Source organism: Schistocerca gregaria, chromosome 7 (genome assembly GCF_023897955.1).
Source record: "Schistocerca gregaria isolate iqSchGreg1 chromosome 7, iqSchGreg1.2, whole genome shotgun sequence".
Lineage (NCBI taxonomy): Eukaryota > Metazoa > Arthropoda > Insecta > Orthoptera > Acrididae > Schistocerca > Schistocerca gregaria.
The window spans coordinates 200,459,162-200,477,302 of NC_064926.1; the positions used below are offsets into that span (position 1 = coordinate 200,459,162).

An 18,141-nucleotide genomic window follows, 5' to 3' on the forward strand; every position below is an offset into this window, starting at 1 on the left:
GAAAATACAACGCATCTATCAAGGAAGTCACATACAAGAGGCAACATGTGACCAACTGTAGAGTATTGTTTAAATGTTTGATGTCCTTACCAAGCAGACATGACTCTCCCCTATTTCTTGATAGTACAAAATGTGCTGCCCTTCTTTGAACCATCTCAATGTACTCCATTAATCCTATCTGGTAAGGATCGCACACCACACAGCGGTACTCCAAAAGAGGACAGGTAAGTGTAATGTAGGCAGTCTCTTTAGTAGATATGCTGCATCTTCTAAGTATTCTGCCAATAAAACATAGTCAATGTAAACAGAAAGATCAAAGTGTATATACACACAGAATATATAAGTATGTTTTTATGAGGATAGTTCAGATGGTTGGCATTGACCTTGCCGGAGGAGTGATCCCAGCATGTGCCTGAAATGTCATACATCACTTGTACAGTAATTAGTATTGAGAATAAATGCATAAAATGTGAAAGATATTTCAAATTACCCATAACAGCCATGACAAAAATAACTGAAAATTGCAATCAACCCCACTGTCAAGATCTGTTCAAAAATGGTGTATATTAAATACACCCCATAAACACATTTAACAAACAAATAATGAACATCAAAAGGACTTAAATTTACCAGAATAAAAATAAACAAAAAACCTCAAAATGGTATTTTCTACTAGGAAATAAAATTGTACAATAAACTACCTAGGATTGCCACTGGCTGTGAAAAAGTAGGGTATAGTATTTTAAGGAATACATTCTACACAAGGGTCATTCCATTGGAAAGCTTGGAGTTGCATCTTTGTTCCATGTTTAAATGAAATTTATTGCTGAAAAGTCATCTAGATCAGATTAGATTTACTTTTATTCCAATTGATCAGATCAAATTAGATTTACTTTTATTCCAATTGATCAGATCAGATTAGATCTACTTTTATTCCAATTGACCCATAGTGAGGTCCTCCATGATGTAGACCATGTCAGAAAAACAATAATACATGACAAATATTTATGACTAAAACAGATAAGCTAATTTACTTTCCATAGGTCCCATGTGGAATGGTCATTAATTTTTTTTACACTACATGAAAGGACCATTTTACAACACTTATTTACTAAGATTGCACCAATGTCACACACACACACAAATATGTTGGTTCTGCTCAGAAATTCATCAGTGGAGTAGGAGGAGTTGGTCACCAATAAATCCTTTAGGCTTCTCTTAAACTGAATTTTATTTTATAGCAAAGCAGGAATCACATTACCTATCCTCACTGAAAGAAGCAGTCAGGCCAACAGAGTGAATTGTGATTGGAGATTTTTCTGAGAATTACTCATTCTTTGTACAAGATGCAGCACAAGGATATCACTAGCAGCAACCCAGGCCACAATGCATCCTTTTGTTGTATATCTACCAAAATCAGGGTTAACATCAGCAACTGTAAAGACCATGTGCATAATATGTGACCATCTTAGTCACTTAACAGCTGCAGTACATTATCAGAAACCCAATATTCCGCATATAAAAAATACAATGCAAAGCTTAGGAAAAGTTCACTATTTTTCACATGGAGCATCATCTTCATATAAATCCTGAAAAAATTTGACACTGCATTCTGAGGACTTGTGATATGAAAACTGATCCATATTGTACTTTTGTCACAACACATGCTTGCCAATGACAGGCCAGATTCACATAGCCAATCACACGAGGCATGTGTTTCAAAGTCTGAAGCCAGCAGCCATATTACAGTTTTAAAGAATGTGTAAACAACTGTCTGTATACTGATAAAACAGCCAGACTGATAAGTCTGTGTTACTATTATAGTTTTGACATAATAGTCAATACGTGTGTAGCTTCTTGCAGTAATATTTTGTACAGCAGATGGAGGATACAAGGAAAGGAACATATCTCAAAGTGTGTGTACGTAGAATGTATGTTTGCTTTTGTACTGTATGTAAACATATATACTACATTACCATCTGTCTTACCTGACATATCATCAGTATTTACATAGTTAATGTGTATTTTAAGGGGTTTAAAAAGTCCAGTATTAACAGACATAGATTAATGATGCGTTTTAATCAACAGCCGCCTTATTGCTCGTTATGTTATTGTCCTAAATCTTAATTGTTATTATATTTCAGGTTTCTAAAAAAAATGAAAGAACTAACACATGCCCACGTAAAAGCAGTTTACAGGGAGCATTGGTACCTACAAATACTTCGGTAAAGGTAACCTGTCAATTTCTTTTGTATTATTTTGAAGCAGACTGAAAAAGAAAGGGTCCCTTCATTTCTTCCATAGTACTAATAGAAATAGGCCTAATTATTCAGTATGGGCTAATATACAGTAATGGGTTGCATTTAGGACTTATTTTATAAATCTGTTACTAGTTTTGAGGATCTTTAGCTTCTTTTAGAGATGATGTGCTCATTATAGAAGAATATTGGGGCAGATATTCTCTTCCTTCAGTTTACCAACAGACTATCCTATCATTATTTTTAGTGGTTTCTGCAAATTTGTCTGATGGTACGATATGCACGTAACAGCTCTCTTCTGTCATTCAAAAATAAAATTTGATTTTGTTGAATTTTCTTAAAGATGTATTCTGCAGTTTAGATGTGGGTGTAAGGTGTGAAAAAGTGTGTCAAATTTTCCTGACACTTCGAGACACGAAATGATATGTGGTTTATTTGTCTCATACGTACAATTTACAAACTTTGTAATCTGTAATGTACAGGATAATTGTCAACTTGAAAGTGAAACATAATGGTTTATAAAAACAAAATTTATTTTACATTATTATATATACATTGTTGTATTTTAGTTAAAACAGTTTGGTTTGCATACATGTTTAATAATAAAGGAAAAAAATGACAGTACTTTAATACAACACTGCAACATTATTTGTAGATTCTTATTGTGCACAATTCCTTTTATTTCAAAATGTCAAGCTATCCTCCATGGATTCTTCAAATAGCGTAGTTTCTCCACTAAAATGTTATGGAGCAATCTTTTTAGAGAGCTGAGCTCCTTGTTTAATATGTTCCTACCATTTGGTTTATTACTTAATGTCAGCCTCGTATCCTGTTGTATCTGGGCATACAGTACTAACCTGCGCAATAATGGGGCACATAGAAAAGAATGGGGATAGCTGAGCCACATTTTCATTGTTAATTATTTTAATTTTTCTCCGACATGCTTAATCAAAACTGAAACTGTCATGACAAACGTCGCAATTTTTCACATTAAATTATGCATTTAAAAACATGAACTGGAAAATATGTAACCACGAAGAAATTGTTTACAAAAATGTTTTGCAACATAGCTCAAGGATCCCTATGGTGTGTATACTTGAGCCAGGTAGTGGGGATACTTAAGCTGGAAAATAATACACTTAAACTATCATCTGGTTCTCAAAACACTTCCTTTTATGACTTATAATCATATGTTAATAACTATACTGCTAAAAACTTCATCTTTCAAAAACTATTATGAAAGTGAAACTAGAGTCTTGAAGGATGATTTCTACCTGATCTTCATCAACAAAAGTGGTGTCTTCAACCGGAGATCTTTTAAACTTAATAGTATGCAGTACTTCTTGCAAAATTAATTTTCAGTTCTTTGTCTCCTACACTAATAACTTTTCCAAAGAGCAGCTTAACATATTTCTTCCCCTCTAATTTTGGCAACAACCAATCATTGATGCTTGGCTTCTTTCCCACAACTATATCTTAATGTCACATTGTGCCACGATGAGTTTGTGCTTATTGTTGAATAATTGCCTGATTTTATTTCAGACGATTCTGATGAAGTCTCTATTTTGTATTTCTTTGGGAGACACTGTGCTTTGACTCTTTTCTGTTTGTGTTGGCCAAAGCTTTTTCATTGAATCTGCATTTGTTTTTATTTTTTCTGCTCTTTCCAGAAGAGACTTCTTAATTTGTAGCTTTTCCTGGAGTAGAAGTTAAAACTGAAGATTTAGCTCTTGTCCTACCACCTGTGATGAAACAATGCATGGACTCACTGAGTGCTCTCGACATATCATCAATGTAGCATTTAAGGTGACAACACGTATAAGCTCACGACCCCCTATGTCAACTCGCTCTGTATCTTTTGGATTATCTGAAGCAGCCCTAGTACTTTCCGCAGGACATATGATTCTGTCGGTGCTCTTTTGGTTATGTATGATCTTAGAAAACCAGTAAAAATATTTTCATTCTGGACAAAAATACCACTAACTTGAAAGCCTTTGCAAATATTCACACTTGCAAAAGCTAGTGGATAAATATATCTATGAACAAGTGATACTACTAAATAATTTGTAATTGCCTAAAGGATTTTACTAACACATTTTTGTAGCAACAGTTTTATAAAACTGTTAATGTGTGAAAATTTCTTGTACACAAAATATACCTATGAATGTAATTCTAGCATAGGTATAGTTGAGCCATGGCTCAACAATCCCCAACCTGTGTGTCACAAGTATACCTATCTTCACCATTTCATTCAGCTGGTTGTTTGTAGCTTATGTACGCAACTATTCAAACTGTTATAGAAGAAAAATAAGGTTCAACCTGCAATGATTCCACCCACTAAGTTTCTTTTGCTTAAACATAAGAATGGCATCAAACAAAAATTGGAAACCATTTACATAATTAATTACTGCAGAGACATCAGATAAAGTAAACATACAGCACAACTTCCATCTTTCTCCATGACAGCTGCTATTTTTTCTCTTGTAAAATACTAGTGAAAACAAAATAGTGATACAATCCATGGAAAAATAAATTGACCCACAGATGAGAAAATATGAGTGGCACAGGTATCCTACATGCTCAACTATCCCCACTCTTTCCTAGTTTTTTCCCACCTTTTGAAAATATTGTAACCTAATAAGGTACTTCATATTTTTAAATTTTGAAAAAAAAAAAAGAAATTACTGCTTTTCATGAAGTCTTCTATCAGATTTAACAAATGTTTTAAATTTTTGAGCTAAACTTTAAATGAAAAATTTAAGTCTTTGTCACAGCTGTGGGTTTTCATAATGAATGTCATATTTTGAGGTACATGGTCATACAAACACACCAGTTTCTCTTTAAAACGTACGTTGTGGGTAGAAGTCAACAACAGCAATGAAATTGTTAAAATGTTTTTTAGGGTGAACATAAAGACCACCTCCCCACCAGTAATACACATTACTGAAAATGTGATGGCACTGGTAGGGTTAAATAATAGTCACCAACTTCAAATTTGAAACCTTTTCCTGATTCAGGCTTTTGCAGATATATTGATAACTCTCTTGTAAAAATTTTTGAGTTATTCTTTAATGATGAGCTCATACAATTCCTAGTTTATGAGTCAAACAACTATGTCATTTTTAAGGACTTTCTAAATCACGACATAACCTATCAAGAAATTAGATGTTTCCTGGCCATCCTCTTTTTACACTAGTTATAACTCTTTCCCAAATAAGAGTTTATACTGGGATTCAAATTTGGACACAAGAAACAAATTTTTTATGCAATACTATGAGAAGAAATAGTTTTGAACAAATTCTCAGATATCTGCACTGTAAAATCATACTCTTTATTGAAATAGTAACAGACAGACGTAATAAGCTCTTTGGTCCTCAGCAACAGCTTATGATGAGTCAATGATAAAATATTATGGGAGATAGTCTTACAAGCAATTTTTTTTTGGGGGGGGGGGGGGGGTGGAAATGCCGGGAAGCAATATGATTTGGATATAAAGCATGGCGCTTGTGTTCCACTTCGGGAGACCTTGTAAATATTTTCCTTGTATTGAGAAAAATCACCAAGTACATATAAAGCATATTAAGAACAGTTTGGTACAGCTTCTGCCCCACACATTCAGATGGTGTAGATTTAACAATGGAGATAAAGCAATTGCCAGTCCATTTCTTGTTTGACAACCTGTTTACAGAATTTGCTATTGTCTTTTGTAAGAGGAGGGGGTTGTGGAGGAAAAGGCACTATTAGAGAGAATATAGTTAACAATTCTTGCTCCAGTTCTTCAAGCAAGAGCTAGTTAAAAATCTTTACGTTGCAATGATTGCATTATTGTCACAAAATGGGTGGGAAATTCAGTGGTTGCTGTAGAATCCACCTGTGAAGGAGCTAAACCTGTATCACTTGTAAAAAATACACTGCAAAGGAGAAAAAGACAATTCCGGTAGGCTACAATGTTCTCAAATTATGGCAGCCTATAACGAACATGTGGGTAGGAGATATGATGGGTGAAAACACTGTCATGTACAGAATTAATATCGTGGGGCTATATAATGCCTCGTACTGAAGAAAGGAACAGGAGCTAGTAGGACTACTGGGCTTGAATTCAGGAGAGAAATAATCCATGTTCACTTAAAGAGATATATGAATCCCATGAAAGGAACAGGCAGGCCTTTCAGTGGTCCTATTTGTGGATACAAATCATGTTTGCCAAGGAGACATGGTGGAGAACTTGTGTATTGAATACACGTTTTATATGATGATATTATGAGCCCAAAAAGTTTTATTTTTTGAAGCGACATTTCTCTTTTTTTTCTTCAAACATGGACTACCTCTGAATTTCCCCAATAAATTTATTAATTTAAATTTAATGAAAGAAATCTTACTGTGTTGGAAAAGTTTACAGGTATTCTTTTGGGACTTTTGTTTACAGATCAAATGTCTTGGTCTTTCTGCAAAGTTCTGGCCCCAAGTTATTTCTTTTTCTTTGCTTATTGCTGGGGGCTGGAAAGGACTGAATTTACCAGTATTTTTCTCTTATATACTGCAACGAGATTATATTTTTCTCACAAAACAAATTCAAATGAAATTATGTATTGTTTTCTGTGGTTTCTTATTAATTTTTCCAATCTTCTTCTCATGACTTATCTGCAAAATCTGCGAAGATACTATTAATTTTTGACAGCAATTCATCTGTTTTTTTTGCTCAAACAATTTGAAGTGTGAGATAACTCTTCCACACTTTTTCTGTTTCTGGTCCCATTGAAAAATGTGTTCTGTCATTTCTGACAGCATCCATGACTTAAGAAATGCCAGTTGTTGTTCCACACAAAGTTTCCAGCTGTCCAGCTGTCCTACAGGAGGGTCTTCATTTGTGGCTATTAGATAATAGAGCCTTCATAGCCTGTTGATATTAATAGCTTCAGTGAGTTTTTCTGAAGGTGAAATAATACTTGCCCAAGCTATGTATTTACTTGTTTCTCTGTTTCATTCTAAATGTGTGCAAATGAGGACAGCCATGTTAATAACATATTGATGACGGTTTTGATTCTCACTTGGAACAACCAAAACATTTTCCGTTATGTTCTTAATTTTGTTTAGTACACCTTATTTAGGTACTTTTACTGGTCTGTTGGAAACTCTTTGCCTTTGCCTATTATTGGCTGCATCAAACAGCCTTCTCTCAAAATAAAGTTAAATTTCATTGTTATGAAATCAAACATCTGTACAACATGAAAAGATCTCACTATTTCAAATATTTTGTCCTTTATTATTTTCTTCAGTGTCCCAGTAAAATTATTTGTGTGGTTGCCTTGCACAACTAGGCCTTTGTGATATGATAGACCCACAGTTTCTGCCTTCTTCAATATTTTTCAAAGTACTGTGAGTAATTAAGAAAGTCTTCTATTGTATGACTCCTTGTTACACAACAATAATTTCTTGTGGCTCTCTCTTCTGTTGGTGCAAACATGATATTTTTAAAATTTTGATAGAATGTGTACTGCTTTTCTTGGGGTATGCTGTCCTTACTGTTTGATAGCTACCTCCAAACAGTTTCAAGTACATAAAAGATGCACAGCAGAACTTCAGATGAAAGAAAGGAGCTGTGAATAGCAGCTTGTTCTGCTTGTGAATCATTTGTTAATAATGTGTTTGGGTCATAGATATGTCCACCAAACAGATGTTCACCTACAATCTCTTTCAGAAGCTGAAAGCCAATTTCTACAACATCACAACTTTCAGATGAAGTGATTACTGTCCCAAGGGGTAGGCCCCCACACTCACTGTGTGTGAGACTTACAAATAGTTCACTGCCAGCTTGCTCTAAAGTGCAAGTGGAGTCCATAAATGCCATTTGTGGTGTTGTTTTTAAAAACTTATGTACTCATTTTGCTAAGTGTCACTAAATGCTGAAAAAGAATATTAAATAATCAAAACTGGCTTAATGGCTATCGAAATAGCAATATATGAAAAGTGCTTCTTACCATGTTGTTGTTGTGGTCTTCAGTCCTGAGACTGGTTTGATGCAGCTCTCCATGCTACTCTATCCTCTGCAAGCTTCTTCATCTCCCAGTACTTGCTGCAACCTACATCCTTCTGAATCTGCTTAGTGTATTCATCTCTTGGTCTCCCTCTACGATTTTTACCCTCCACGCTGCCCTCCAATGCTAAATTTGTGATCCCTTGATGCCTCAAAACATGTCCTACCAACCGGTCCCTTCTTTTTGTCAAGTTGTGCCACAAACTCCTCCCCAATTCTATTCAATACCTCCTCATTAGTTATGTGATCTACCCATCTAATCTTCAGCACTCTTCTGTAGCACCACATTTCGAAAGCTTCTATTTTCTTCTTGTCCAAACTAGTTATTGTCCACGTTTCACTTCCATACATGGCTACACTCCATACAAATACTTCCAGAAACGACTTCCTGACCATTAAATCTATACTCGATGTTAACAAATTTCTCTTCTTCAGAAACGCTTTCCTTGCCATTGCCATTCTACATTTTATATCCTCTCTACTTCGATCATCATCAGTTATTTTACTCCCTAAATAGCAAAACTCCTTTACTACTTTAAGTGTCTCATTTCCTAATCTAATTCCCTCAGCATCACCCGATTTAATTTGACTACATTCCATTATCCTCGCTTTGCTTTTGTTGATGTTCATCTTATATCCTCCTTTTAAGACACTGTCCATTCCGTTCAACTGCTCTTCCAAGTCCTTTGCTGTCTCTGACAGAATTACAATGTCATCGGCGAACCTCAAAGTTTTTATTTCTTCTCCATGAATTTTAATACCTACTCCAAATTTTTCTTTTGTTTCCTTTACTGCTTGCTCAATATACAGATTGAATAACATCGGGGAGAGGCTACAACCCTGTCTCACTCCCTTCCCAACCACTGCTTCCCTTTCATACCCCTCGACTCTTATAACTGCCATCTGGTTTCTGTACAAATTCTAAATAGCCTTACGCTCCCGTATTTTACCCCTGCCACCTTTAGAATTTGAAAGAGAGTATTCCAGTCAACATTGTCAAAAGCTTTCTCTAAGTGTACAAATGCTAGAAACGAAGGTTTGCCTTTTCTTAATCTTTCTTCTAAGATAAGTCGTAAGGTCAGTATTGCCTCATGTGTTCCAACATTTATACGGAATCCAAACTGATCCTCCCCGAGGTCCGCATCTACCAGTTTTTCCATTCGTCTGTAAAGAATTCATGTTAGTATTTTGCAGCTGTGACTTATTAAACTGATAGTTCGGTAATTTTCACATCTGTCAGCACCTGCTTTCTTTGGGATTGGAATTATTATATTCTTCTTGAAGTCTGAGGGTCTTTCGCCTGTCTCATAAATCTTGCTCACCAGATGGTAGAGTTTTGTCATGACTGGCTCTCCCAAGGCCGTCAGTAGTTCTAATGGAATGTTGTCTACTCCGGGGGCCTTGTTTCGACTCAGGTCTTTCAGTGCTCTGTCAATCTCTTCCCGCAGTATTGTATCTCCCATTTCATCTTCATCTGCATCCTCTTCTATTTCCAGTACATCGCCCTTGTATAACCCTTCTATATACTCCTTCCACCTTTCCGCCTTCCCTTCTTTGCTTAGAACTGGGTTTCCATCTGAGCTCTTGATATTCATACAAGTGGCTCTCTTCTCTCCAAAGGTCTCTTTAATTTTCCTGTAGGCAGTATCTATCTTACCCCTAGTGAGATAGGCCTCTACATCCTTACATTTGTCCTCTAGCCATCCCTGCTTAGCCATTTTGCACTTCCTGTCGATCTCATTTTTTAGGCGTTTGTATTCCTTTTTGCCTGCTTCATTTACTGCATTTTTATATTTTCTCCTTTCATCAATTAAATTCAATATTTCTTCTGTTAGCCACGGATTTCTATTAGCCCTCATCTTTTTACCTACTTTATCTTCTGCTACCTTCATTACTTCATCCCTCAGAGCTACCCATTCTTCTTCTACTGTATTTCTTTCCTCCATTCCTGTCAATTGTTCCCTTATGCTCTCCCTGAAACACTCTACAACCTCTGGTTCTTTCAGTTTATCCAGGTCCCATCTCCTTAAATTAGCACCTTTTTGTGTAGTTTCTTCAGTTTTAATCTACAGTTCATAACCAATAGATTGTGGTCAGAGTCCACATCTGCCCCTGGAAATGTCTTACAATTTAAAACTTGATTCCTAAATCTCTGTCTTACCATTATATAATCTATCTGATACCTTTTAGTATCTCCAGGATTCTTCCATGTATACAACCTTCTTTTATGATTCTTAAACCAAGTATTAGCTATGATTAAGTTATGCTCTGTGCAAAATTCTACCAGACGGCTTCCTCTTTCATTTCTTCCCCCCAATCCATGTTCACCTACTATGTTTCCATCTCTCCCTTTTCCTACTGACGAATTCCAGTCACCCATGACTATTAAATTTTCGTCTCCCTTCACTACTTGAATAATTTCTTTTATCTCATCATAGATTTCCTCAATTTCTTCATCATCTGCAGAGCTAGTTGGCATATAAACTTGTGCTACTGTAGTAGGCGTGGGCTTTGTGTCTATCTTGGCCACAATAATGCGTTCACTATGCTGTTTGTTGTAGCTTACCCGCACTCCTATTTTTTTATTCATTATTAAACCTACTCCTGCATTACCCCTATTTGACTTTGTATTTATAACCTTGTATTCACCTGACCAATAGTCTTGTTCCTCCTGCCACCGAACTTCACTAATTCCCACTATATCTAACTTTAACCTATCCATTTCCCTTTTTAAATTTTCTAACCTACCTGCCCGATTAAGGGATCTGACATTCCACGCTCCGATCCGTAGAACGCCAGTTTTCTTTTTCCTGATAACTACGTCCTCTTGAGTAGTCCCCGCCCGGAGATCCGAATGGGGGACTATTTTACCTCCGGAATATTTTACCCAAGAGGACGACATCATCATTTAATCATACAGTAAAGCTGCATGCCCTCGGGAGAGATTACAGCTGTAGTTTCCCCTTGCTTTCAGCCGTTCGCAGTACCAGCACAGCAAGGCCGTTTTGGTTAATGTTACAAGGCCAGATCAGTCAATCATCCAGACTGTTGCCCCTGCAACTACTGAAAAGGCTGCTGTCCCTCTTCAGGAACCACACGTTTGTCTGGCCTCTCAACAGATACCCCTCCGTTGTGGTTGCACCTACGGTACGGCCATCTGTATCGCTGAGGCACGCAAGCCTCCCCACCAACGGCAAGGTCAATGGTTCATGGGGGGGCTTCTTACCATATTACATAGTAATTGTAATCACTGCTGAACATTTTAGCACACATACTTCCCATTTTAGCCTTCTATTAATCTATATGTTGTAACAACAGTTCTTTTGTCTCACTGTTAAAATTTACTAGGCCATAGTCTTTTTTAAAAACACTTCGTTACAAATGTAACTATAATTGTAGTGTGGGCACTAAATCCTACAACTTGTCCATCACGTCACTTAATGGTTTTCTTAAGCTTAAGAATGAAGCACTTTATAAAATGTAGTTGTGATTTAATGTTAAACATATTTTACACGAAGTGTCTGATTCCACCTTTCTGCTTTGACCGGTGACGCAATGGTGTTGTGATGTGACACATCACTACACAGCAGTGTTTTTGAGTTGGTTGTGTTTGTAGACGTCTTAATGTTGTATTTGATGGTCTTCTCTAGTGGTGGATGTTGCCATGCTGAGTTTAACATGTGGTATTGGGTTCATTTGAGTTTTGGTCCTCATTGTGCTAATGTGGTTTTGAGTCTGGGTAGTCGGTGTGGTAAGTAATGTGGTTGTAGATGTGTTTTCTTTGTTGTCAGCCAGTTATTAAGGATTTTTTTAAATTTATGTGACTGGCACTTTTGTAAGGTCTGATTAGTTTGGTGTTTGTTGTGCAGAAAGAAATCTATTTTTGTTTGTTTGCTTATTACAAATATGACAGATAAGTTCAAGAGTATATCCGTTATACAGTTTCTGTGGTTTCAATGTAATTGGTGAATATGTTAGGTGTCACATTTGCAGGCACAACATGTGGTTGACAAAAGTTCTGGTGGATCGGGCCAGGAACATGTATATGCGACGTAGTCGGTGGGACAATATCTGATTTTCGCTATTATGTGGTACCCGCTTCTAGAAATCTACATTGGCCATAAGGAAGATTGTCTTGTGTACATATTATTTTTGTTATTGGTCATCTATAAGCTTTTGTGTGTAAGAGGCTGGTTTGAGTAAGAGAACTGTTTTTGATTGGTTTTCTTTCTGTTGTAAGGTTTTTTTTTTTGAGTACATGAAGTATAAGGGGAAGATGGATGGGCTGAGGTTTGTTGTTGAAATTGATGAATCACAATTTGGTAAGATGGTCTGTTCTTGGGATGGTTTGTGGACGCAGACAGCTGTTATGGCTCCGGGGAGGGGGGGGGGGGGCGTGTAGGCTGATAGTGTTTTTATGGTTTGGCAGGGTCACAGTAAGAGGAAACTTGTGGGGCTGATTGAGGAATATTTTGAGGAGGGTAGTGTTGTTATGTCTCATGCATTTTTGTCTTATACGGGATTGGGGGAAGAGGGGTTATGAACATTTAGGAATTAATCATAGTATTTGGTTTAAGGATTATGAGACTGGCTTGTACTAATATGATACATGGGTTTTTTTGGTGTGGGGGGGGGGGGGGGCAGTTAAATCAACTATAGGGAGGGGAAAGATGTGCTCTCCCAGCCTGCAGTATTGCTGGCAGAATAGTCTCCCTGAGAAGTTTCTTCCTTTTTTAAAAAAACGGTTGTGGGGAGGATGTATAGGCTAAGGGTGATAAGTTGAGGGGGTTGGGTGCGTGTGTTGAGGGGGGGGAGGGTATTGTTTGGCGCGTTAATGGGGCAGGAGGGGGGGATGTTTAGAGATTATAGTGGTCAGGACCAGTTTGCTGCAGCTTTTGTAAGGTGTTATTTGTTGTGAGAGTTTTCGATTTGTGTGTGTGTGAGAGAGAGAGCGAGCAAGAGAGAGAGAGAGAGAGAGAGAGAGAGAGATCGGAGGAGCTGGGGGGGGGGGGGGGGGGCGCATGTGTGTGTGTGTGTGTGTGTGTGTGTGTGTGTGTGTGTGTGTGTGTGTGTGTGTGTGTGTGTGTGTGGTAGCCAATCTAGTGGTATTGCCAGGGGTTTTTGTTGGTAAGTAATTTTTGTTTTGGTTTTATTCTATAGTAAGTTTGATGTTTTGTCTGTTTTATATTTATGGTGTGTCACTTGTGTTTTAACTAATGAAGGGAATACAGAGGTTTTTGAGTTTTTGAGATGTTCAGGTTTTGGTTCCACTTTTTGTATTTATAGATGTTGATTTTTGGGTTTGTTTATTTGTGGTTCAGCTATAAATGGAAAGGTCCAATTCCACTTTTCAAAGTTGTAGGTGTTGGTCTTTGATATCAACACCTGCAGCTGAGCTACATAGGTCAAAGGAAAAGTCAGCCTCCTGTTGGTTTTTGTGGCTACAACCAATTTTTTTTATATGATTTATTTTGGGATGGTGTTGTGTTTTGTAATGTTATATATTTAGCTTTTCGCCTCCCTAAACCACCAATTTCCTGCAGGTGTCCCACTTACGTAGTTTCATTTTATTTTTGGAGTGAAATGTTCTTGTTATTTTTCTCCACATCATCATTGCAATTTTGTATATGCTGGAAGTAGGCGTTTCTACCGTTCTGATGATATTGTTGGTCAAACGGGTGGAATCGCATACTTCCATAATGCCCATTTCAGGTAAGAAATCACCTTTACACTTAAGTTTCTCTCTATATCTTGTTATGACTGTCAACTTTGATGGACTGTTTGTATATTTGGTTACTTTATGTACAGCAGGATCATGTATGCCTTCAGTTAGTATTGTGACAGTGTAGATGCTACTTAAAAATGATTTTCTGTCCTTACGTAGGATGAGCGGATTAAATGCTGCATAATATACTTTTTGTGAAATACCTGAGTACCCAGTGTCTAAAACCATGCTCATTTTTAGCAGTTACCTAGAACTTTACTTCCTCCAGTTTCACATATTACCACATCCTAAATGAATGTTATTTTGATGGCAGAATTGCCTGTTGAAAAACAGTCTACTGACAAGTAATTCTAAATTCAATAAAAAGGTTGGAGAATAAAGCAAACCTAAGAAAGACAAAAACGCAGGAAAAATTCAAAGCAAACATGCTAACTGCCTCATGCAGTTGGCTGCATCATTCTGGCCTGCCATTGATTGTCTGTGTGTTGTGGCAGAAATATGGTAAGGATCAGTTTTCGTACCTGTTGTGCGGGCAGTCAAAAGAAGAATTTTCATTGTAAGGGATAAACGGGATTAAGTTCATCTACAAATAACCAGAAGACACTGAAAACAATAATGCAGTGTTACTAAGTGAAAGGTTTGCTCAGTGCAAAATTCCAAACAGCAGACAGTACAACCACTTTGTACCTGCTGGAAAGGATGTATCGAACTTAATCCTATGAGAAATATGATCAGAGTTATCTTGCACACAATGCAGAGGCGCAACAGCCTTCAGTACAATGCTGAGTAGTATCATTGCAGATTATCAGGCAGTCTTTTTACAGTATTGGTGTCCATGACTCAAGTGATACCATGCCTCTGTTGTGGATGGTTCTGTACAGAATGATGTTTTAGCAAAATACAGACATCAACCCAAGCCAGCTAAAGATTGCTTTTTAACGAATGAAGTCAGTAGGGTGAAATTCGGGGACATCCAAGCTGAAATACTTCAGATGTTTAACAGCTTTCAGCACTCCAAGTGAGTGAAGGCACCAATTGTGTAGTAATATATTCTCAAGAATATACAAACACGTAATTATCAATATTTAATGCGGCAGATCACCCCTTTCACGAAAATTTTGAATAATGGTAGTAGTGAACTCCCTTTTTCATCACATCACTTCCTATGTGACTGACTATTCAGAAACTAATATGTTCAGAGTGTTACAAATATTATTTCTACTAATTCACGTTGAATATGTTGCCAAATAATGTCTCTCTTGGGTAAAATTCTGTGGCACTTGCAATATCGTACTTTTCGACATATGCACATTGTCAGAGTACAGTGAAACAGTTATGCGCTGGACTAACACAAAGATATTAGACTCATACAGGCCACATAGAGAGGTAATTTGCAGTACACTGTGACCTTGCACACACTGGATTTTTATTTCGGGGGCGGGGGTAACTTGCCGAAAATTTTGGAAGTTTCAAAATCTAAGAAGTCTGCATATGCATTCAAGTAATGCAGACAAATTTGTTCAGTGAATTCGGCCTCACAACCTTTCTATACACAACAAATATTTCATTAGTCAGTCACGCGCAAGATGATAAAAATATTGCAAATCCGCAAAAGTGCGACAATTGTATATAACTTCCATAAACCACTGCAACACATTATTGTCTCCTACAAGGGGAGGTGTTGGCTTTCAAATGAGGCCAATCTTTCGGCTGTATCTGTTTTAGAACAACACTTTGATCGTCGCACATTGTAGCACGCATTTGGAAAAGAAAATGGGCATTGTATTTGCAGGGAGGGGGCCCCGTTTAACCTATGGCAGCGCCATCTAGCAGGCCAACCATAGTGCCATCTGGTTTCCCCCTTCAAGCTAGACGAGTTTCGTCACGATTAGTGGACCACCCTGTGTCGCTCAGCATCACAGGGTTTCATATTTCAGTGCCAGAGAAGTAAACGTATTTTAGTACAGGTATTAAATTTACCAAATTTCATTAAAATCTGCTTAATCACGATGCAATCAACTTTGACTAAACTCTGACGTTTTCCAATGGAATGACCCACAATTAATTACAAAAATAATACAAATAGAAATTTGGTAAAGAAATGTAACACAAGCAAATAAGAAATGTCTGCCATTTCACAACACATTTCCATGCTATAGTTCTGATTTTACAATGTTACCTCAAAGCTCTGCACTGGATAAAACCAACATGTTATTCCCTTTCTGATCTAACATCCTACTCTTTATGGGGTGATGTTGATTCAGTTTTTTCAAGTGGCAAATGGGAACTTGTACGACACAAAATCCAATCTAATGCAATGCCTGTGCTCACTAAATCAAAATCATTACCGATGCCATGAAGTCAGCTGATAGTAACTGTACATTCATTTAGTATTGAGAAATGAATGAGCAGTGTATCACTAGCTTCTTAATTGTGTAGTAATATATTCTCAAGCATATACAAACACGTAATTATCGATGTTTAATGCGGCAGATCGCCCCTTCTACGAAAATTTTGAATAATGGTAGTAATGAACTCCCTTTTTCATCACATTAAACGCTGAACGTTCTTCTAACGACAACGCTCACTGTAGTGCTAAAAAGTCTGTTTTCAGCAAGCAGTTCAGTCTGTCGTGTAGTCAAACGCCAGTTTCGATAGTGAAACTATTAGTATAGAAAACCTGCTCCCTAGGGCTGATGCTTTTGTAAATCAGCAAGAGTTTGTCGGCATTGGGACTCATTTTATCATTCAACATACGCCTACACCTTCGGAATCGAATTCACGGCACTCCGTTAGGAAAAGATTTAATTCACAGTATCATACACATTCTCTTTCGATTATCTATTCAACAGGCGTTCAAACATTATCGCTACAACACAACGAATCAGTCCAACGCAACCTACAGCAAAGAGCTTCATGTAACATACAGAAATCACACATACATCATTGTTTATATCGAAATACATCAAAATCGAAATAAGTCGAATCACCGAAAACTGAGTGGAGGAGCAAGACCACCTACAATAAATGTATTGTAGGTGGTCTTGGGAGGAGATAGACAGTCTTGAGAGAGATGCAATTTTTCATTCGTTGACTTTTTTTTCGAGTTTACGATTTTGTATGGAGGTTGAAAGTTATTACGTTTACACACGATCTTTGTGCCTTAAATACATGGAAATACGATGTTTATATAATGGTGTATTTAAATCATCCTTCTTACTGTCGTGTTACGTGTAGTCTCGTTTATTTATGTTCTTCTGGCCCTGCGACGCGAAGACACAGAACAAGTCAATAAAAACAATATAAAATAAAATACAGGATATATATTTCATACACGCGACTGCTAATAGCTGACTGGTAAATTTACATGATTAAATTCCACTTCATTTGGATAGGAATTCATTTGCAGAAGAAAAACTGGTCAATCAGAAATGACTTTAGTTTTTTTTAACCTGGAAACTTTACTTGTGATTATGAAATCTTCATAATGCAGAAGAAAGATGTTATTACTTGTTCTTCAAATAAGGCTCACTATAAACATCAGTTCTGTGAAGAAAAAATCATGACTAAAAAGCTTAAATCTACAGGCGTATTATGTGTTAATTTATAGAAATAAGAAGTTACCAGTAGCAAAGCCCAGAGAAAATGTACACTGCTACAACACAAGAGGCAATAGAGGCATTTATACTCCATATCACAGACTATCAAAATTACTTAATAGCTATGAACTCATGGGGCGTAAAGCGTTTAATAAGCTTCCACAAGCTGTATAATATGTCTCAGAGCAAGCTTTCAAATGATCACTGCAAGACTTGTTAGTTGCCCACCAATTCTATAATACAGGGTGGTTAAAAAAAATGGCTGTGAGCACTATGGGACTCAACATCTGAGGTCATCAGTCCCCCAGAACTTAGAACTACTTAAACCTAACTAACCTAAGGACATCACACACATCCATGCCCGAGGCAGGATTCGAACGTGCGACCGTAGCGGTCGCGCATACAGGGTGGCCCATTGATAGTGACCAGGCCAAATGAAAAAACTACAAAGAACGAAACTCGTCTAGCTTGAAGGTGGAAACCAGAAGGCACTATGGTTGGCCTGCTAGATGGCGCTGCCATAGG

The 18,141-nt window shown here is 37.1% G+C and overlaps 1 protein-coding gene across 1 annotated transcript in view; it reads left to right on the forward strand.

Annotated features, from left to right (window-relative positions):
- The window catches only part of LOC126282351 (uncharacterized), a 123,043-nt gene that overhangs the window by 99,019 nt on the left and 5,883 nt on the right, over window positions 1-18,141 (forward strand). Inside the window, exon 4 of the mRNA XM_049982008.1 lies at window positions 2,145-2,231. Within this exon, the coding sequence (XP_049837965.1) occupies window positions 2,145-2,231 (87 nt within the window). The remainder of the gene's footprint in view (window positions 1-2,144; window positions 2,232-18,141) is intronic.